Genomic DNA, 23,506 nt, shown 5'->3' with positions numbered 1-23,506 from the left:
AAAAGTTTCTCAACACTTAAAATAGTTTGCTAATGGGACTACCCGTAATTTGTTTCTTCACTGCCTTTTAATTTTCTTAGATTCTTAAATACATATATATACTATAAAGTTCAGGTTTGGGATTGTGAAAGCTCTATGCAAAATATACTTATCACACTGCTATTTCTTTTGTGTGTCATCTCCCAAGCAGCTGTCATTAACTTTTCAGACTTTTTTAAACATGCTATGCTTATTAACACCTAGTCTTATAAATACAATTTGGGTTATAATGTTCACTTATACTTTTCAAACTTAAGAAGTGTTAATATCTGAATTAGGGCTTATTTTGTGGCCCTCACAACTCAAAAGTTTTCTAATTCACAAACTGAAACCAGTAATTACATGTTATAGAGAAATGTTTCAATTCACAAAAATTGACACAATTTCTAAACTATATTAACAAGATTATAATAAAAATTTTAAAATATCAAATATAAAAGGACAGTCAGCCATTTGACTCTGATAAGTTGTTTGAACCATTGCCAAAAATTACAAATTAAGGATTTGACCTCGGTATCTAAAGCAAAAAACAGTTGAGTCTAGATATTAAAAATTTAAAGGCTAAAATATGACTAACTCTAGACCTAAGTCTATGCAGTAACATTATGAAAGACTTAAATGAATTTGAGCCTTACTTAAGCCAAAGGAAATAATGTAAATATCAGAAACTAGAGTTCAACGTGCAGCATCTAGTAATAATGGCATACCTTTTCTTTCTGTTTTCTGTGCAGGGACAGAAGATGTGGGTGTAGGCAGTTTTGATAAAGTAGATGCTCCATTAGCATCAAATGATTTCTTTGGCTGGTGATCAGACTGTAGCGAAAATGGACTAGAAGGAACAGTGCTTGGGGTAGCAGTTGGATGAACCATTGGTTTGATGGGGTGCTGTACTGGCGTAGAACTACTGTGAGTCTCTGCTCTTGGCAGTCTGTAGTCTCTGTCATTGTGTCTGCTTGTTTGAGACAAAATATTCTGTGGGAGCAAACTACTGGCATCACTGGAATGCTTGTCTTCCACTTTAGTTCACAGTTCGAAAAAAGATGTTGGAATGACAGAAGGGGGAAGAAAAAAGATTACGTTAGAATCCTGTCTTTAACATCAGCTAATTTAGCAACATACTTGTACTAATTTATCTCTGTATAAAACTGCAAGCCCAATTAGTGTGTGCAGTTTTACCACTGACATAAATATTCAAATACTAGAAGAGGAGTTTAACCTGACTATAAATATTAATCTATATTCAGGTTTCAAGTGGGCTACTAATTTCTTAGGATTCTTAGAACCACACTGTAGTTCAAACAAAACACTTGGAAAAAAAGATTCAATACATGGATATATAATATTTTACTAAAAATATTTTATTAAAAAAATTTAATGTTTCAAAAATAAAAAAGGAAATGTTCCATTCCTTTAAAATATGGATCATAGATTCTAATCAAATGAGTTATTCACAGTGGTCCAACTGCAAAGAAATATTAAGCTTATTATTAGCTTGATTTTTCTGAATACTAAAGTAGTGGGTTCTGAAGTAATTTATGCAAGGGCTTAAATGACATCATTTTAAGATGTTGGAGCTCATCATGAAATGTGCAATAAGTAAACCAATATTTTTAATAATGCTGACAGTAAGTTAATAAAAATGATACATGCTACCTGAAAATAGAAGTCCTACATCTGCATCATGAACAACATACTTAACAGTTAAAGTAAAAACCGATCTTTCAATTTAAAAGTACAAAAATACTATAAACACACGGGGAAGTACTGAAAATAACCTCTATTAACAATTTAAATTCTAGCACTATGCTTCCAAAAAACAGAATGAAGGAAAGAAAATGTCAACAATCACATTAACCACATTTATTACTAATCGAAAAGGTCTCTAACCTAACAATATTCCAATCTATGGAACGGAAAAATTAAACTAACCTCCAAGTAAAAACCCTAAGATTCAAACATGTGACAGGAATCACAATTTTACCAAAGGATGCCTTCTCCATTTAATATTGAATTTTTTTTTTCGATTCATACTCCTTATTCACAGACCAAGACAGCAAAGAAATGCTCTCAAACTACAAGTCATTTTAAAGTTATCACCACACATTACTATATGCTATATCCCAAAAAAATAATTTCAATCATATAAAAATACAAGGTCTTTTGACAATGATTTAATGTATAAAATTTAGGGTCCAAAGTTATAATATACTATGTTACCTTAGAAAATTGAACAAAAAATAGATTGAACTATCACACCAGAATAAACTTCTGTGCATGGGCACATTAATAAATTATCAACTTTCATGGACATAAAACTACAATTCTAGTATTCTCTTTGCTAGAAGAAATTCTATCACAAACCCTTGAAGAATAGAAAGAAAAGGAGTAATACTAGGCCTACCTCTACCACTTGATTGCCTAGAATTTTTATTTTCTTGACAAAGAAAATTCCCTTTCATTTCTATATAGCTACCATCAAAATATGTCAAGTAAATGTATACCAATGAAAACTAAAAGTGATATTTCAAATAACAACAACAAAAAACATTATAGGAACTAAGAAACTACAAGTGCAAAAGCCTTGTATTACAGCTCTAAAGAGAACACTGTTAAAGAAATGATTATTTGCACATACCCTCTCCCTAGGACATTCGTGCGTTATCATGACTGGAGGGGAGATGTGCAAATGGCACCTGATAAGTATGAAGCTCAACAATCTATAACAAAGGACAGTCATCCAAAACAATGAAACACTTGATCCAAAATATCAATAGTGCAATGACAAATCCCAACAGAAATTTCTTTAAACTTAAAGAGATCACCTCGTCAGATGGATTAGAAAAAGATCCAGTAATAGAATCATTTTAAAAATTTTATCCATATAATTCTTAATATCAAGTTGTGAAGAACATGTAAAAATCTTTCCAATCCTACCCCCTTCTTGTTTCTTTTATCAAGCTTTAAGTATTACTCTACATGAACACCAATATGCTGAACACATAGGAAAACTGCCAAAATTTTTTGGATAGGCAATGTTATACAACATCAACTGGTTACTACCACATAGTTTCCAGCTTGGCTGATCTATTAAAAAGAAAAAAAAAAAAAGAAAGCATGATACAAAACTACATTTCAACACAGCCATAGCCCCACTACCCATAATCTGCACATGTAGGAATTCAGCTTCAGGTAAGAGGGCAAATATAAAAATCTTGTTTATAGGAGAAAAAGGCTAAAAACTACCCAAGTATTCATGAATGGGAGTTATTTATAAAGGTACATCCAAACGCTGGAATATTGTGTAGGCAATAAAACAAATGTAGAATTACAAGCTGACATGGAAATAAATCCCTAAAATAGTATTAAAGAAACAGACTAAAGCCAGTAACAGATAATCCCTTTTTTAGAGTAAAATACACACACATGCAATTTCTACATACATTTATATATACGCCCAGAAAGAAAGTATAAGTTTTAAAATGATCCTGGGTCATAGGATAAAAAAACTTGACCTCTCTTCCAATTTCTTAATAAACATGTCTTAATTTTTGAAATCATGAAGATCAAAAAATTTTAAGCTTTGAAAGAAAACACTGTATACACACACAAAATTCCCTCTCCCATTAATTTTCCTAAATCAGGTCTTTAATTTCTCCTCTTACTCTACCCTGAGGGAAGAATGACTTAAATGAGAGGTTATTTTGGAAAGAATACACTAGGCATACAAAGCTTTGTTCTTTTTCCTCTTTGGAAAACACTGGAAACGTCAGCATAAGTAGAGACAACTGGTCCAATCTAATGCTGCCTAATCCCAGGAACTACTTAGCATGAACAGAACACTGCATCCCTGAAACTTTTTTTTTTTTAACTAAAACAGATTATTTTTATACTCATCTGTCATTCTTCTTCTTTGCTTCCCCATCCTCTATTTGCTCAGGGGTCCCATAAGCTGGGTGCTATTTACTTCCTTCAATAATTCTGTTTCATTTTTAATTGTTTGACCAAAGTCAGTTACTTAAGAAGTGAAATGTGACTAGAACCCAAGTCATCTCAAAATACAATGTGCTTCCTACCTTTAGTACTTGGTACCACTGCTTTCTGTACAATTTCACTAATAAACTTAAAGTTTTGATGTTTCAGAGACTGCAACACTCAGCCATGGAAATTCATGTTACTGGTTCATCTTAAATTTTCCCCTCAAAAATTCAAAGTCTCTTGCTGAGACCAAATACACCAGTACTTTGAGTTTTGAGTTACAGAAATAGTATTCAAACGCTTAAATTTAAGATTCCCAGAACACACCATCTTAAATATTCATCTCAAAATCTCAACATTTATTTGAGGAAGGGAAAGTCATTAAGAATAAAACCTTTAGTAAAATGTCCAATTAAAAAATACATTAAAAACAAAAACCTGTCCCACTTGCACAAAATTTGGCCTCAAAAGAATACTAAAGTAAGCTCATAATTTGATTTATATACAGGAGCACTTTACAACAAATGTTCTAGAATAGTATTATAGTAAACACTCTGGGAATCGTTTTGTGGAAACTTAGTTCAGAGCTATACTACAGGTCTATAATTCTAGAGTCACGAAGGGTGTTACATTCCAATAAACCAACTGAAAGTTTAAAATATGCCAAAAATACACTTGATATACCAAACCTACTGAAAATCAGATACTAACCTTGCCTACCTTATACATGCTCAGCATACTTGTATTAGCCTACAATCGGGCAAAAATCACTTAACACAGTCTGTTTTATAACATGTGTTGAACTGCATATGAAATTTATTGAACACTGGTACTGAAAATGAAAAACAATGTTTGTATTGATAGGATTTCTTAACTTTGCAGTAGTGCGGAGCATAAGTTAGGGAACATCTATGTGCAGATAAATAGTTTCTCAAGGGTTGTTATAATCTGGACATGAGGTGTCCTCTGAAAGCTCATGAGACAACTCAGGAATGTTAATTGGTGAAATAATTAGATTATGAGGGCTGTGACCTAATCAGTGGATCATTCCTTTTGATGGATTAATTTAAAATGACCACTGCACTGGGTGATAATGTTGGTGGGGCATGGCTAGAAGGTAGATCCCTGGGGGGCATACCTTTGCAATTTTTATCTTGGCCCTAGTGCCTCAAATCCCTTTCTGCTTGCTGGCTTTCAAGAGCTGAGGAGGTTTACACCACCATGCCCTTTTGCAATCTGCCTTGCCCCAGGCTCTAAGCAATGGATTCAGCTAATCATGAACTAAACCTGTAAAGCTGTAAGCCAAAAAATAATAAAGTTGTTCTTTATCAGCGAAAAGCCAGGGGTCACCATGTGTTTTGTTTTTTTTTTTAAATTAATTTTTTAAAAAGTTGATCTAAAACACAAAATCTTATTGTTTACCAATTCAACGGCACTGTAGCCAGTATTAGTAGTAGGAAATATATTCATGTATTAGTCTACTGTGCATCTTTATCTTTGTTCCCTATTCAGGAAACAAACTAGTAGAGGTTGAGGAGAAAGAGTCAACATAAAAAGAAATCACGTATATGTTCCTATTTATCTTAATTTATACACGTATATGACAACACATATAAACACTTGTAAAATGAACAATAGGGATGAATTACCCCGTTTCAAAGAAAAAAAAATTAATACTTACTTCCACTGGCAAACCCACTAGTAGCTGTTGCTTGCATCACCTCTCTTCTGTAATCCCTATCTTTTGGGAAGCTATTAACTGCCACCTTATTTGCTTCTTTTTGTCTCTGCTCTCTAAAAGTAAAAAATAAACTCATAAAAATCACATTGAGGGCCTGAATGTTCAATGATTAGATCTTTCTTTTAAAGACAGACAAGCACAATCCTCATGAGCTGCCACTGTTAACAAATGAAAAACAAAAGAATTGAACATGGCCTACAGTGAAATGGATGGAGCAAACAGCATACTCAAATGTCTCTCTGATGGCAAAACTATAGCAATTATTCATACCATCAACACTATAGTGAAAACTCTACAAATTCTACGTAAGATTAAGAAACCTATTAGTATATGAAAGAATCTATTACAAATTATAAGAATGATGCATACATGCAGATTAATAATATAAGTATTTTATTAAGTTTATCGATTGCTTCCAAGCCCCTCTGTTCCCCTCAGTAACAGATGCCCATGTATCCCAATTTTTTTTTTAAGGAAAGAGAAATTATGGAAATAACAATGACAATGGCCAATCACTGAAATTAAGGAGAATGACACTATAAGGAAACTAAAATTAGAATATTTAATGGTAAGATATTAAACTGAAGAATTAAGAATAATATTACTTAATTAGATTAAAACAAATACCTTTCAAGCCATTCTTTTGGTTTTTCCCATTGTGAAACTTCTGTTCGACAATTGTAGTAATATTTTTTCCCAGACGAGCTAATGTGCTCAGACCAGTCATCTGCAGAATCATAAGGCTTAAAAATACATTTTTAAAATTAGAAAATGTTAATATTAATCACTTGATATGAAATATCAAGAATGTCAATGGTTTTCAAAGCATACATGAGAAAATTTACTTGTACCCTGATCTATAATCTAATTAACTGCATATGTATTTTAAAAGAGTTAGTCTATGAAAACCTTTAAATATAAGAAAACCCTATAAAGGATCAAAAGTAAACATTAATAAATATTAGTTTATTAGGCACAGGAAGAAAAATGAAAAATTCAAAACATCAAAGCATCATACAAAAGTTCCCCCTTATCATAATTTTAACTGCTAAAATCCAATAATGGGTGCAGAACCCTTTCTCAAATGACTGATGATGGCATGAGATCTGTAGTTCTAAACAGGAGCAATCATACATAGTACAATAGATAACAGCCTGCCTGTGTTTATGTTAATGAAAAATGGTACTAAATTTATAGAAATATTAAATACAAGATAATTAAAAGCTATAAATCTCCAAAATCCATAAGATGGGTCAAGTATATACTAAAATCATGTCTAATATATAAGACCAGCAGTTAGCACTCATTTTCCCATAACTAAAACCGGTCTTTGAAAACTTCTCAGATACAGTCTCTTACTAGCAGTTATCACTCATTTTCCCATAACTAAAACCGGTCTTTGAAAACTTCTCAGATACAGTCTCTTACAGATGTTTTAAAGGCAATGTAAAATCAGAATAAAATTAGAAAAATCTGAAAGGTCCAGTTTCCAGGAACTCCAATAACATTTAAGTGCCTAAAGACCCCAGAAAAATCTGGCAAAATCTCAAGTACTCTTCTAGTTGAATTTCTTAACTTTTTTTTTTCAGAGCAGCTTGATATTAAAATGAAATAATATTATACATATCCTCAGTTCACCACCCACAGAACAATACAATTTTAATGTTTGAGGGAAAAACCCATTTATTATTGTGCCTTCACCTAGCTTTAATTTTACCAACTAGAAAACAAGCTTAGAGAATTTCGGAGTTACCCACAGGTCACAACACTGACTGATGATTTCAAGAAAGGCTCAAAAATTCTGATTTCCATATTGATTTTTCCTCCCACTAAATCAATATCAAAACCTATGTTAATTTTGAGGACAATGGTGATTCTGCTATACATTTATACTCTCAGGTATGTAGTTCAAATGAGGAGGGTCCTTAACATCAGCCCTGTGCTGCCAGACCTCTAAAGAAAAGCAAAAGAGTTAATTCTTGATCCCTAGTTTCCAAAAGTAAGCTATAACCAAGTTTTAGGAAACCAATCACAAAAGGCCAAATTCAAAAATTCTACCTACATCTGAGTTATACAAAATGATCCCTTTTATAAATATTGCCCAGGAAGACTTATATAGAGTTACTGGATTGGTCAGAGACAGATTTAAGACTAACAAGAGAATACAATAGTATTTCTACACCAGCATTCTTTAAAGCCATAGTTTGCAAATTGTCACCTGTCCTAAAGGAGATAAGGAGTGTAAACTAAATAACAGTTCATTTACATTCATGCACAATCTCAAGGACAGTAAAAAATTCACATCAAGAGGCACTGTCCTCTGGTGGCTCAGGAGGCTGAGGCAGAAGGATCAAAGCCAGCAATTTAGCAAGGCCCCAATAAGGAACTCAATGAGACCCAGTCTCTAAATAAAACACAAAAAAGGGCTAGAGATTGATGCTCAGTGGTTAAGTGCCTCAGAGTTCAATCCCCAGTACCAAAAAAGTTCACAAACCAGAACCCTGAAGAACTCTGGTCAACTACACTGTCAAATCCTAATATCTTACCTAACAAAACATGTATTAGGGTACTACATTGTAATCACAAACTAAATAACTTTATCTCATCTTTACCCAATTTCCATACTCAAATAGGTTAAGGAAAAGGAAAATGCTCCAAGTAATGAATTTAAAAAATACTCGTGAGCAATGGCAGGTTTCTAACTTCTTTATTTTACAAAACAAACAAACAACAACAACAACAACAAAAAAAAAAAAACACTGAGAACTAAACTTAAAAGGCTTTTCTAAATTAGGCTTGAGGTGGAGGCCAACATAAGCATTCTCCAAGTGTCATCCAGGAAACACTGGGAATCCTGACATCTTTTGCAAGACTGAAACTATTTTCAGAATATTACCAAAATAAATCTAATTGTCTTCTACTGTTAGGCATTAAGAGATGGTTCAATGTCTTTTTTTTTTAAGAAAAGTTATTTTTTCATAAAAATGTTATACACATTAACATTGTGTTTATGATATTTAAAATGAATTGTTTCCTTAATACATTTTGATTTTTAATGTGGCAAATACTGGTGAGGAGTGAACAACATAAGTAAGTTTCTTGGGAAAAAAACTGAAAATGGATGCTCTTAAAAAAAAAAAAAAAAAAAAGTTAACAAGGCACATATCAAATCTCTCCCTAAATTCAAAGTATCTCAAGTGAATACACCTTTTTCTCTTCTATTCTCCTAAATTCAGTCACACTACCACTTCTCTAAAACTAGGGAAGATGGATGTTAATCTTATAATTCACGAATTAATCTTATTAATTGTTAATAACAGCTCATTAAATAATATTAAATGTAGCCAGGCATGGTCATGCACATCTGTAACCCCAGGACCTTTGGAGGCCGAGGCAGGAGGACTGTGAGTTCAAAGCCAGCCTCAGCAAATTAGCAAGGCCCTTAACAACTTACTGAGACCCTGTTTCTAAATAAAATATGAAAAGCGCTGGGAATGTGGCTTAGTGGCTGAGTGCCCCTGGGTTCAATCCCCAGTACCAAAATAATAATAATAATAGTAATACAATAGTAGTAGTAGTAGTAATAATGATGGTGGTATTTCTTATAACAACTTCATGATATTCTAAGAATTCTCTGATGTCTTAATACTTCTAGGTCAGATTAGTTAGAGATTAGATCTCAGGAAACTCAAACATAAAAACTCTGAAATACATAGAATACTTAACTGCTAATAAAGAGGGACTGGAATATGAATACAAAGTCACATAGAATTGAGTTTAAAGCACTTCCCACAACTTCAAACTGGCAGAGGATATTTAGGGAAGTTCCATTAGAGTGGTTTTAAGCAGGAACAATTTTTTTTTCCTAAGTGAAGAAATTCAGAAATCTTAAAGAAATCAAATAAGCATTATGAATCTAAAACAGATTATCTGTCTATAAGCCTGACATTATTTTAATTGAAAAGAGGCATTCAACAAGCTTTTCCTCAAGATTTGTCATGAGACAAGCTCTCATCTTAAACATAAATGTTTACAATAGCACTGAGGAAGGACCTGCATATAATATCTTAATCTAATAATGGAAGAAAGATTTTTAACAGTTAAACTTCACCAAAAAAAAAAAAAAAAGAAAAAAAGAAAAACTCATCCACACAAGCAAGTCTGTGTAAGTAACTAAATAATATTATTAATGATTTTTAATAATATTGTTATTGATTTAAAGCCTGAAATCCTCAAAGAGAAAAACACCCCAATTTTGTTTAAGCTATAGTATATTTTAACCCAGATTAAAATAATGTCTTAACTCCAACATATAGGCACAGGTATTGACTTTCTCAATAGGATTTCAAAATCTCAGGAAAAAATAAGTAGAATCATAAAAGGGATGGAAATCATATAGGTTCTACATAGCAAAGCAGAGGAAACAATTAAGACTGTAAAGACAGAATCTACAAAATAGATGAAAAGCTTTCTGGATACTCTTCTGACAGAAGATTATATCTAGAACATAAAAAGAACTCACTTCCCCACCCCCCACCCCCACCAAAAAAAAAAAAAAAATCCAATTAATAAACAGTCAAACAAACTAAACAGACAACTTCTCAAAATGGCTAACAAATATCGAGAACAAGTTCAACATCTTTAGCAATCAGGGAAGAACAAATCAAAACTACACTGAAATTTCATCCCACACCAGTTAGAATAGCAGTTATTCATACAAACAATAGTAAATGCTGAAGAGGATGTTTAGAAAAAGGAACTCTATACTGTTGGCAAGACTATAAATTAGTACAACCACTATGGAAATCAATATGGCAGTGCCTCAAAAAACTAGAAATGGAACCACCATATGACCCAACCATACCATTCCTAAAGAATTAAGGTCAGCATAGTATAGTGATAACATGCATAACCATGTTTATAGCAGCACAATTCACAACAGCCAAACTATGGTACCAGCCTAGGTGTCCATCAATGTATGGCTGGCTAAAGAAACTGTGGTATATACACAATGGAATTTTATCCCAACCATAAAGAATGAAATTATGTCATCTGCAGGAAAACGGATGGAACTTAAGAACATTATGTTAAGAAAGTCAAGAGTCATGTTTTCTCTCATATGTAGAAGCTAGAGAGAAGAAGGAAAAAACACATGTGTATGAGGGGATAATTTATGAAAATGAAAGAGACCAGCAGAGTAGAAGAAAAGAGACCAGGGGATAGGGCAAGGAAAAGAAGGGGAAAATATTGAGGAACAATATTGGCCAAATTATATTGTTATAATGGGTACATGTACAAATATGTAACAATAAATCCCACCATTATGTATAGTTACAACACACCCATAGAAATACGAAAAACATAATTGTGTTAGTGTATGCTGTTCGTTATTGAAGTATTCGGTAAAAAATTTTTATGTTTACTAGTCACTCAAAAACTTGATCTTTAGAACAAAAATATCAGTCAACAAGTAATCAAAGTCATAAATGTTCAAATGCTAACTTCTCAGTTAAGATTAAATCAAACAATTTGTAAATACTATTCTTGTCATGCCCACTGGATAATTAATGTCAAAAACCAAACAACCAAACAAAAATTAAAAGAACTCTAAGGTAATTTACATACCTACAGTTGAAATCTAAGAAAAGAGGAACCTTCTGAAAACAACAAAATGTTCATTCTATTCTGATAATGGCTTTCAGTTTCCACTCAGTTAAATCCCTGGTATCCCAATGGTTTATCTTTCAAACATATCTGATGCCATTATTTATTCTTCCTAATTTCACCAATAACCCAAATAATTAAAAATTTGTTTTCCCTGAATAAGTGGTTTTGGTTTTATTCCTAAAATTTTTTGAAAAAAAGCAATCTACATGAGCTGCCACTTTAATAACAGAAGACAAATACCATATCTAAATTTCCAGTGATAAATAGGACTGTATGATAATGTTTATAAATTAATGGGCTATTTTTCATGAAAACCAAGAAATTCTCTAAAATCTTTGAGCTTGCAGCTTACTAAACACGACTCATCTCAAGTAGCTTGATGTACCTACAAAAGTATATCAAGCTGTTGTCTCAGCCACAATTCCACCCTTCTATTGTCTGCTCTGTGAGGGTTAAGAATGGAAAAATGCAAAATATACTTATATTTCACAGATGAATTCCTGTTAGATGTACCACAGATGACTGAAAGGCAGGAGGAAACTCTAGCATCAACACGTTCCAGTTTTCAGTTCTACACTACCCCACTTCAACAAGTGGCAAAACAGTAGAACCAAAATTCTTTCAACACTACTTAAGGTATGGTTATCAGCAAAATATCCAAGGTAAAATGTGTTGTCCATAGCCTTTTTTTCTAACTGTTCTTTCTTTCCTATAATGTATTTTTCCACCTTGATACATGCCATTTTTTTAAATTGCTAATCAAATGTTACTTTACCTTTCACTAGCTCTCCACTGCCTTTGTATATAATTCATATTCTTTAGTAAGAAACATCATTTTTTAATGATCTGGCCCCATCTCTATAACCAAATTCCTGTCATTTTTCCACAAAACTTTTGTAGATTTCCAAGCATGCTGTTCTGCCCCACACATTGGTGTTATCCTTTGTATACAAAACACCAAAGTCTTCAACTGGCCAAGTTATATTTAACCTGTCAGCAAGCATTACTTGTTTCTTCCTAATTGAAGCTAGGAATCCCCGTCTTGAGTGCTCTCCAAAGCAACTTAAACACCCACTGCAATGTTTACTTCTCTGTCTCCACTACAGGTCAAAAATTTCCTTTACAATGGGCTACATTATCTTAGTCCTATGTATATTATCTAGCCTAGTAAATTGAAATTTACTAATCTTCTATCAAATGAATATATTAGAAATTTCATTTGAACCTGTGACACTAAAAAATTCAAAAGTAGTTAATAGCTGCTTCATTTTCCTAAACTTTTGCAAATAATGGAAATTCTTCACAGGTTTCATGCCCCTGAAAACAGGGACCTTTTATCCCCAACAGTCTGATAGAGTATGTATAGTACATGATAGTAATAAACACATGCTGTAATAAATTCACATACTATGGAAAGAGAGCAATCTTAAGTTAAACCACTTTATTATTAACTAGAAGTTTTCAGATAATACAAAGGCAATATTTTATTTTGTATAGAAATACTCATAAAATTAGTATCAAGTAAATATATTAGGAAAAGGTCAACCTTCTCAGGAGGCTGAAGCAGTGTCAGCAACTTAGTGGGGCCCTAAAAAACTTAGTGAGACCCTCTCTCTAAATAAAATACAAAAAGTTAAGTGCCCTTGAGTCTTAATCCTCAGTACAAAAAGGGGGGGGGGTAAACTTTGATTAAAACATTTTTAAAAAACCAAAACATTAGATCTAAAAATGACCTGCTATAGAATTTATGTTTCAGTAATTTTTTTTTTAATTTGGAAATTAACATAATACTTACTGCATCTGAAGTTTTGCTTGGATTATTGCTTGGATTAGAAGAATGTGAATTTGAACTATGAAGAGCACTATGGTTGTGTGAATTTTCTTGTGGAGAGTAACTGGTCCCTTAAAAAAAAAATAAAGAACAAAGAGAATTACAACTTTATTTCATCTGGTTTTTATCATACCAGAGATCATTTTATATCTTTAAATCAACACTTCATATGACCATTAGGAATAGAGATAATTTACACTTCTCATGCTATATCAAGTATTTATAACCCTATCATGAATGTGCACTAAAAATATGTTACATAGCTGATAACATATATGAAACAATGCTTTTTTACAATTAGATGAACAAAAATCTATATCACTGCTAGCAATTTAGATTTTTTAAAAAGAAAAATTTACTGAAAAAAAACACAGGGGCTGGGATTGTGGCTCAGCAATAGAGCGCTCGCCTAGCACATGCGAGGCCCTGAGTTGGATCTTCAGCACATAAAAATAAATAAACAAAATAAAGATGTTGTTGTCCAACTACAACTGAAAAATAAATATTTCTTAAAAAAAGAAACACACAATATACACAGAAATTTATAAAAATTCAACTGACGAAACTAAAAGTTACCATTATCACTGTTCTTACATATTTTAATTTCTTATAAATAATTCTAACTTGCTTACTAATAGTCTTGCCAATTTTTAAAATGAAATAGCATGAAAGTTTTCAAGCTGTCCCTCAAGAGAGGGACACTCAGTATTTTCTAACAGGACCAACTCCATTTAACAATTGTTTCAGAAAAACTCTTGAATCTTATGAATAATCTACACATCTCAACAACTGTCAAGGATGATGGTTTCTCTAGTATTATAAGAAAAACCAGGGTACAAAAATCCAAACTTAAAAAAACTTGTTAATGATACACAACTGAAGGTGGGAGGAGTGTATTTAAATGGTCCAGTGAGCTATGAATTAGCAGTCAGAATCACAGCAGGTAAGAGTAGAAAGGAGTTAAGAAGTAATTACTTTCATTAGAAAAAAATAAATGGCTAAAAGGAAAACTGAACTGAGACAGATGACGACGACTGTAAGGTTTCAGGTACTCAAAATAAAAGAGCAGATCTATATAAAACTAGAACTTGGGGGAAAAAAAGGGCATACTTAGCTTCCCAAGTCTTCTCCATTAGAGGTCAAAAGAAGACCAACTGCCTTACAATAAACATGTGGAAGAATATATGGCAAGAGAAATGGCAATGGCCATGATTTAATCCTGGATAAGGATACTCTTCATAAAGGGAAGCTATAAGCAGATTCAAATACCCCACAAAATTACAGATGTCATAAAAGACAAAAAGAGAATTACTTTAAATACATACAATGGTTACTTAAGGGCAATGTAAGGATGCAGGAAATTTATCAAGAAGCTTGATGCTGGAGAGAGGCTGATGATTTCTTCACCCACTTGTTTTACTGTATGTTATCTACTTATGTAAAACATCCTAAACCCGCTTTTTAATATAGAAGGCAATAAACGCTTTATGAATGAACACAAAGCTATCAGTCAAAATTAACAGAACAGATGTAAGACTACTTTCCCTTTCAAAGGCCTGCTTGCATAGTACAGGCCCTTGGCAGTCATGTGGGGACCAGGATTTCAGTAAAGTTTTAACTGTTCCTTGTACCTACGCTGTTTGTGCCTAAAATAGTCTGTTAAGTACTTGCTTTATAAACAGAAATCTAAACTGTTTGTGTGTATTAAGCAGAGGGTACCTACAAACTAGCCAAATCCAAATTTTAAAACAGAAAACATTTAGTATCATCACAATCTGCTGCTGAAAGAAATGAAGTGCATCACTTGTCCCAGGCTACAAGGAGATAGATAACTTAGGAAGCCTACATCTATATTCCTCCACTTTGTCCCCATATGCCTTTCCCTTTTCATTTTATACTATAATTAAGCCACAGCCATGACAATGACTACTGTCTTGGTCCTGTGAGCCTTCAGACAATCATTGAACATGGGACTGGTCTTAGGATCCCCAATGCTTAGTAACAAAAATTACTGCCTCAAGTTCTCAATAAAATCTTGGCTCTATGCTAAACTTTCTGCTTTTCACCTATAACTCAGTTTTTTAAAAATTAGTTTTACACCATAATAAGAAATATTCAGAAATAATGACTACTAGAGTATCTTTTATACTCTGCATGTTGATATTTTCATGGAAACTTCCATAAAATAATGTCAAGAATGGAAGAAAAGTCAATGTTACTGACTAAAATGACCCCTAAGTAATCTACTAAAGCCGCCTAGATTAGATACCCTTCTCTGATACTTATTTGCACACAGTCTTAACATAATGGTCTATGCTTAAATCTACAAAAGGGGGAAAATTAAGTGTCCAGACATAATAGGTAAAGTGCTCTGTGAACATAAGATTTTAAGTTTAATGATCTCTCACAAGGTTAAGATCCAGGAATCTACTCCCTTAGTGATATCAATGAAAATTCAAATGAGATCCCAATAAGTAAGCTTTTTCCTCTGAAAAAAACAGAAAGTCTTCCATCAGCCTGACAGAAGACATCAGTTAGCTAAATGTCTAATATGTGGGTTTTCAGTGGGCATGGTGGCGGTGGCGGTAGCGGCAGCAACAGCAGCATCAGCATCATCATCACCATCGGAAGAAAACTGAATCCACTGTTAAAGAGAATACATTTTCAGAGAGGGGAGGTTCCAAGATAGGGACCAGATTCTACATCCTACAGAACAAATTTACCTAGGCTACTTAGGGGATTTAGCCAAGAAAGCCACACACGTGTAACAGGTATTTCTGATATGATGTTTTCTTTGAAAAACTTTTGAAATTCTGCAATATGGCACAGTAAAAGTAAGTCTTGTGAAAGAATAGGAGCAAACCACTGCATCATGCAACCAGAGCACTAGAAAACTTGAGGCAAACAGCTCCAAGTGGTTATAGACTGCTTCAAGGGATATTAAAAATGCAAAAAAGCATTAGGATAGAAATGCAGCTTGCTGGGGCTGAGGACATGGAGGTGGAAGTGAAGCTCTTAGCATTGAAGCTATTGTTACAGTGGACAAAGGAAAAAATGCAATTTAACACACAGAGTCATGAAAAGATAAAGAAGCAAACTTGAATTTTCTTTAGGTGCCTTGCCTGGGCAGCAACAAGTACAATAACAAGACAATGTCTCTGGGAGAGAAGAGAACAGATTTGATGTGTCAACCATAGACTTGCATTTGACATTCAGCTATTGGAGTTACTTTTAGATGTGTGCTCTATTCAGTGGTAGCCACTGGTCACACATAGCTACTGAACACTTGAAACAAGGCTTAAGAATTGAGATTTGCTGTATGTATAAAATACACACCAGATTCAAAGACTCAATACAAGAGAATGCAAACTCTCAGTAACACTTTTCATACCGACTGCATTATTACTTTGGATATATTTGATTAATAGTACACAAAATCAAAACTAATTTTAAATAGTGCCTACTAGAAAATTTAAATTGTGTACCTAGCTCATTGGACAGCAAATGCTCTAGATGAAGGCACCCACTGACATAAAGTAGAAAGGGGATAGGGATGTCCACTGTGCACAGGACATTCAAAGAACTATCCTATGTCTGTCAGAAAAATCTGTAATCAGATGAGTTTAGAACCCATTCCACCTTAAGACAGTATGCTGAATTTTCTAGAAACATTAAGTGCTATGCAAATTGTAAGGTATAGCACTTAAAATTGTTTGGAACTTTTACCAGAATGTTTACAACTCGGAAAAAATATCATCTCTGACAGTAATGCAAAAAATACATCTGTACTGTATACATCATAAATAAATGTTACCAGGATTCCTTTGTTAACGGGAGTTAGAACCAAACATTAAAGTGGCAGAGATAACTCAAAAATATTGCTCTCACTGAATTACATTAATAAAGCTTGAAAAATAGTACTGCCACACTGAATTATATATTAATAGTACTTTCCACAGGGAGAACAGCAGCCGATTTGGATTCCAGAGAAATTAAGTAAAGCGATTTCTACAGACCAAAAAAAAAAAAAGATGATTTGGCTCAAATCCATAACAGCTGATATTCAGAACTCCAGTTTGGCTATTCTTACATCTGCGACAGTGATTCTCCCACACCTGGAGGCTAATGAATAATGAACACCATTAAGGCTTATTTCAAATGTAAGAAACCTTGGGGCTTACTTGTGGGAATACCTTCAGACTCATATGCAAGTTACAGGAAGAAGGATGGGATATCATAAGAAGAGTCAAACCCAGGTGGTAACCAGGATGCTTTTTTTCAATATCTGTTTTATTATTGCCTTTTCCCACATCATGAAGTTTTATTTTATTTTTTGAGCTCATACAGACCTAGGTTAATGTTTTGCTGATCAGTTCTATTTTTTGACTGTGGAGTTTTTAAACATTGCAATGGAGATTTCACCTGTGAAAAGTTACAAGGCCTTTACTATTATGTTATGTGTTGTATGTCTGTATGTGCATATGTCCATATATATGAGGAGCGCTCATGAAAAAATGGATCAGAATATTTTTTTTATTCACGTGATTTAAATGGTTTAATTTAAATTGGGTAAACAGCTGTTAAGGATTGTGGTTAAAAGATCTGTTTACTTTCACCTTTCCTTTTAATTATATTTAATAATTCTGTTCAGGATAATGTAAATTTTTCAGAAAGTTGTTTTCTTAGTGTCTGCTGGAATGTTACATAATATTTTTTTTAGCCATCATTGGCAGAATTCCTATCTTCATCCCAGTGCCGGTGAAGACAAAGATAAAACTAAACTACAGCTTCTTCGATAGCTATCACAGTAAACTGTATAAACTGATGCACCAATGAGTAATAACTCAACAAGTGATGCTCAATCAAGGAGTCGATTTACTTTGGGAAGAAATGGACATATTAATGGATTCCTCTGCTTTGAACTGTTTGCAGAACTTGCCTGGACTATGTATCATTTGCATGCATTGTGAACTATCTGTTGGTGCAGCGAATTGTGGTATTGCTGGGGTATCTTTGCTGATGGTGTCATTGGTGGTACAATTTTTCCAAAAAGAACTGTCATTTGGCTTGATGCCATGGCATTTTGCATCCTCCTCCCTTTCTGCTTGTGATGGCCTAAAATTTGGGGGCCAACAGAGGTGAGGCAAAGAACCTTACCCCCCCCCACTGACACAAAGTAGATCAGTAACTGGGAAGTTGGGAGTTGAAGGAAAAAATGAAGAGGGACTGCTGAATGGGTATGGAGGTCTTTTGGAGGAAATGGTAAAATTCATAATATGTCATAGCTCAAATTTTTGAAACAGCCATGGTAAAGTATTTTTAAAAGGGTTAGCCAGGTCTAATCAGATTGAGAACCACTGATTTAGTGAACAGAAGTCAGGCAATGTAGGCTTCAGTTCAGATTTTGCATTTAACTAAATAAAAATGAAGGCATCTAACCTATGGTCATTGACACTTGTCAAATTAAGATACTGCTTGACAATGTGCAGGATTGCAAAGACCACAAAGTCTTTTGATCCCTGCTGACTTTTCAGACAGTCCATTCCCTCTGCTCTATTTTCTATTCTGCCCATTTCTTGGTTAATCTGTAGGTCTCTTAAAATGCCACATCTTCAAAATCACCTTTCTGACCGCCCAATTTAAAGTAAGCCCTCATAACACACCCCTGCTGAACAGTTATTTTTATGTATTAAGACTACATTCTACATTAATTCTTATGTTTTCCTGTTTTTAAGAATTAAGTGATTAGTCTAAAGAAGGAATGTTTTTCTCTGCCACACCAGAGATCATTTAGTACACAAGTTGGGAGACCAGCCTAGGGAACACATTGAGACCTCACTACAAAATGATGATGATGATGATGATGATGAAACAGCAGCAGCAGCAACGTATTGCCGAGAGAAAAGAATAAAGTATTTTAAAAGTTAAACGTTTTACGAAAATTTATCAAATTACAATCTAAAAAAGATGAGCAAGCAATGAAGTTGAGAAACCAAGAATTAGCCTTTTCCAAGCTGATGCCCTTTTTTAAAATAATATGTATTTTTCAGTTCTAGGTGGACACAATGTTTAATTTATTTTTATGTGGTGTTGAGGATCAAACCCAGTGCCTCACACGCATGGTAGGCAAGCGCTCTACCTTTGAGCCACAACCCCAGCCCTAAATGATTTCTTTTTAGTAATGTTCTAAAATTGATTTGGAATCAAGTGATGCCTTTTAAAGTACAGTACAACAAAGAGAACAGCAAGCCCTGACATGTCTGTAGGTGTCTCCAAGTAATTTCACCTCATGAATCTATTAAATAAAGCAAAATGAGAAGGGGTGAAAATGAACATAAAGAAATCTTCAAGTATTTTATCCTCTCCTTATATCTCACACTTAAGCTATTATATTAAGACAGTATGAAAAACTATGACCATAAAATGGAAGACATTTCAACTGGGTTCAATGAAATAGCAAACTTTAATTAATCAAGGGAAATAATATAAGCAACAGCATGAAAGTAGAAAGATAGAGGGTGACAAAGAGTAAAAGTAGTTTGATAAGAATATGAAGTTCCTATGCAGAGACAATAGGGTGTAAAGGGTGTAAAGCCAAGTTAAGCCAATGACTACTCAGGGGCCCTGAATGCTAAATTAATGAAAAATGAACCTCATGTTCTCAGCAAGGAACCCTCAAAATTACTTAAGAACCCACCTTTCACTTTTGAGTATATTTCTCATGCTTGTGTAAAATGTTGAGATCATGAAAAAGCATGCTAAAGAATATTTTTAAAGACAACACAAGAAACGAAAGAGAATTTTTTTTTCCCCTAGAGAAATGGCTTCTTAATTTCTCCCACCTTTCTAAAGCCACAGAATTCTTTCTTTATAGAGTGGGCTATCCTTAGGTATTTATACATTAGTTAACCTCTATAAAAGCCTTTCCTTGACCAAAGCATATATTAAGCCCATAACATTTCAACTATTTCCTTTATAGCATAAATTACAATGTTATGTTTTCCTGTTTATGTACTTCACATGTCCACTATAAGAAAACTCCTTGAATATATTCATGAATATAAACTGAGTACAATATTGCCTGCATTTGTTAATAGATCCTAAATACAAACCCATCAGTAAAAAGGGAGCTGCCCTTATTTTGGGTATTGGGGACAAATCCTATGTTTCACATGCAGGCACATCAACATCACCAGTTAATTATAATTACTATGGCAAGGCAAAAAAGTTTTAAGATGAACAGTACCTGCAATACCCACTAAAAATAAATCACTTGCTACTGATTAAAAACTGCTTTAGCCTCCATTCCATTACAGATGTAACAAACTGAACAGTGCTTTCCCCCCAAAATATGAAGTATTAAAAGAGAAAAAGGCAACATATTATACAAAAAAGTTACGTTTTCAATATTGCTCACATGTATCTCAATAGAGACATGGGCACACCAGAAAGCATTTATTTTAAAACTCCATCTGCTTTTGCTGTTTAGTCATCATGTTTTTGAGGAAATAAAGACTGAACTTTTGGATATAGCTAACTGAAAACTCTAACACTGGACACCTTTTATAGTTGTTCTCTAACTGTGATATACTTATATATTAAAGGGGAAAGAAAACATTACCACATTTTTCAAAACAACTTGATACTCATTAAGAGGCAAATGTAAATGTTACTTACTATAAGGTAAGTCCTGTAACAGCTACAGGCAGGCACAGATTACATATGAAAAGGTTTAATGAAGAGATGTTTCACATTTTCAAGGATTAAGTAATTCCTATAATCGGTTCCAGAAATAAATAGATTCAATCTAAAGCAACCAACTACAAATTCTGACAAAACAAGAATCAGACTGGGGGCAACGTTCAGAGGTAGAGCTCTTGCCTAGCATACACAAGGCCGTGGGTTCTATTCCAGCACTGAAATGAAGAGAAGAGAAGAGAAGAGAAGAGAAGGAAAGAAAAGAAAGAAAGGAAAGGAAAGGAAAGAAAGAAAACAGAGCAATATAATAAGGATTAAGAGAATTCACTACTATATATGCCTTAGTAGAAAAATACACAATGGAAAGATATGGATGTTATCCATATTCTTGAATGTTATCTTTAAAAAAAAAAAAATGCTATCAATAGTCAGGCACAGTGGCACATGCCTGTAATCCCAGCAGCTCAGGAGGATCAAGAGTTCAAAGCTAGCCTAAGCAACAGCAAGGCACTAAGCAACTCAGTGAGCCCCTGTCTCTAAATAAAATACAAAAAAGGGCTGGAGATGTGGCTCAGTGGTTTGAGTTCCCGACTTCAGTGGCTGAGTGCCCTTGAGTTCAATCCCCAGTGCCAAAAAAAAAGTAAGAGTATGTGTGTATGTACCAACAGAGAGAATGTGAGAAAAATCAAACAGAATTAAACAATAACAGCGATAGGAATAGACAAATATTTCCTTTCCATGAAAATAATCAACTTCTAACAGAGATGATTTTTACATGGTAATTTACCAACAGGTATTTTAACAGCAAGAACATTGTCAACAACAACATTCTCAAAAGTCTATTTCTACAAATTTTTTCAATTGCAATACTATTTTTTAAAAATACACAATAGGTATCAAAATAATCAGAACAGAAAAAGCATTAGCAAACAATTCTATCCCTGTAGGCTCTTTTTCTACATAAAGAACTTATCCCGAAAGATAAAACTGATATTTTGTGATTTTTTTTTCTATGTAATATCCAGACATCTTCACTTATCAATAAAAACAACTGTGTCATTTTTAATGACATTATCGTCTTCTACGTGTGCATGTGTATATGAGAGACAATTATGTGTTCCACCATTTATTTAACTGTTGGAATTCCAAATTCAGGTAAGAAGAAATTAACAATATCAAAGTAATCATAAAAACTTATCTTAAAAGACTACTTCCAAATTGACTTTAAAAGCCATTAGTTCATGGAAATCCATATGCAGCAAAATGAAATTAAACTACTATCTCTCACCATGCACAAAGCTCAACTGAAAAGAGGATCAAGGACCTAGGAATTAGGCCAGAGACCCTGCACCTAACAGAAGAAAAAGCAGGCCCAAATCTTCATCATGTCATATTAGGTGCTGACTTCTTTAACCAGACTCCTAAAGCACAAGAAATAAAATCAAGAATCAATAAATGGGACAGATTCAAACTAAAAAGCTTCTCAGCAAACAATAATATGAAAACAGAGCCCACAGAATATGAGAACATATTTATTACATGAATATCAGAGCACTAATCTCTAGTATATATGATGAACTCAAAAAAACTTAACACAAAAAAAATAATAAATAACCCAATCAATAAATGGGCTAAGGAACTGAACAGACACTTCTCAGAAGATATACAAGCCATCAACAAATATGAAAAAAATATTCAGCTTCTTTAGTAATGAGAAAAATGAAAATCAAAACGAAGATTTCATCTCACCCAGTCAGAATGGCAGCTATTAAGAATACAAGCAATAATAAGTGTTGGTGAGGATGTGGAGAAAAAGGCACACTCATACATTGCTGGAGGGACTGCAAAATGGTGCAACCAATCTGTATAGCAGTATGGAGATTCCTTAGAAAACTTGGGATGGAACCACCATTTGACCCAGCTATCCCAATCCTCAGTCTATACCCAAAGGACTTAAAAATCAGCATACTATAGTAATGCAGCCACATCAATATTAATAGCACCTCAATCCACAATAGCTAAACTGTAGAACCAACCTAGATGCCCTTCAACAGATGGATGGATAAAGAAACTGTTATATATACAACAGTATATTATTCAGCATTAAAAGAGAACAAAATTATGGCATTTGCAGGTAAATGAATGGAGTTGGAGAACATTATGCTAAGCGAAATTAAGCGAACCCCCAAAAACCAAAGACCAAACTTTCTGTTAAGTGGGTGCTATTCCATAGGGGGTTGGGGGTAAGGGAAGAATGGAGGAACTCTGGATTGGGCGAAGAGAAGGGGCATAGGGGCAGGAAAGGTGGAATGAGATCATCATCATTACCCTAGGTATTTGTATGATTGCACATATGGTACAACTCTACATAGTGTACAACCAGAGAAATGAAAAGTTGTGCTCCATTTGTGTACAATGAATTAAAATGCACTCTGCTGTCATGTATAACTAATTAGAGCAAAAAGTAAAAAAAAAAAAAAAAAATTAAAAAGCCATTAGTTCAATGATTAAAGTAAAATTACTGACAGGAAACCATACAGCACAATTTATATTAA

The 23,506-nt window shown here is 33.6% G+C and overlaps 1 protein-coding gene across 8 annotated transcripts in view; it reads right to left on the bottom strand.

Annotated features, from left to right (window-relative positions):
- The window catches only part of Wac (WW domain containing adaptor with coiled-coil), a 72,125-nt gene that overhangs the window by 22,748 nt on the left and 25,871 nt on the right, over positions 1-23,506 (bottom strand). For 6 of the 8 annotated variants that reach the window (XM_046448234.2, XM_046448233.2, XM_058580526.1 and 3 more), the window contains exons 4-7: positions 13,218-13,324; positions 6,383-6,498; positions 5,696-5,808; positions 747-1,055 (exon numbers count right to left, since the gene is read on the bottom strand). In XM_046448234.2, the coding sequence (XP_046304190.1) occupies positions 747-1,055; positions 5,696-5,808; positions 6,383-6,498; positions 13,218-13,324 (645 nt within the window). The remainder of the gene's footprint in view (positions 1-746; positions 1,056-5,695; positions 5,809-6,382; positions 6,499-13,217; positions 13,325-23,506) is intronic. The other 2 variants (XM_058580528.1, XM_046448238.2) reach the window with 1 other exon arrangement.

The sequence above is a fragment of the Marmota monax genome, unplaced genomic scaffold (assembly GCF_021218885.2).
Source record: "Marmota monax isolate L192 unplaced genomic scaffold, Marmota_monax_Labrador192_F-V1.1 WCK01_AAM20220418_F8-fsc00066, whole genome shotgun sequence".
In the NCBI taxonomy this organism is placed as follows: domain Eukaryota; kingdom Metazoa; phylum Chordata; class Mammalia; order Rodentia; family Sciuridae; genus Marmota; species Marmota monax.
The sequence above is the reverse complement of the archived record's forward strand: the minus strand, read 5'-3'. Positions and strand labels throughout refer to the sequence as shown.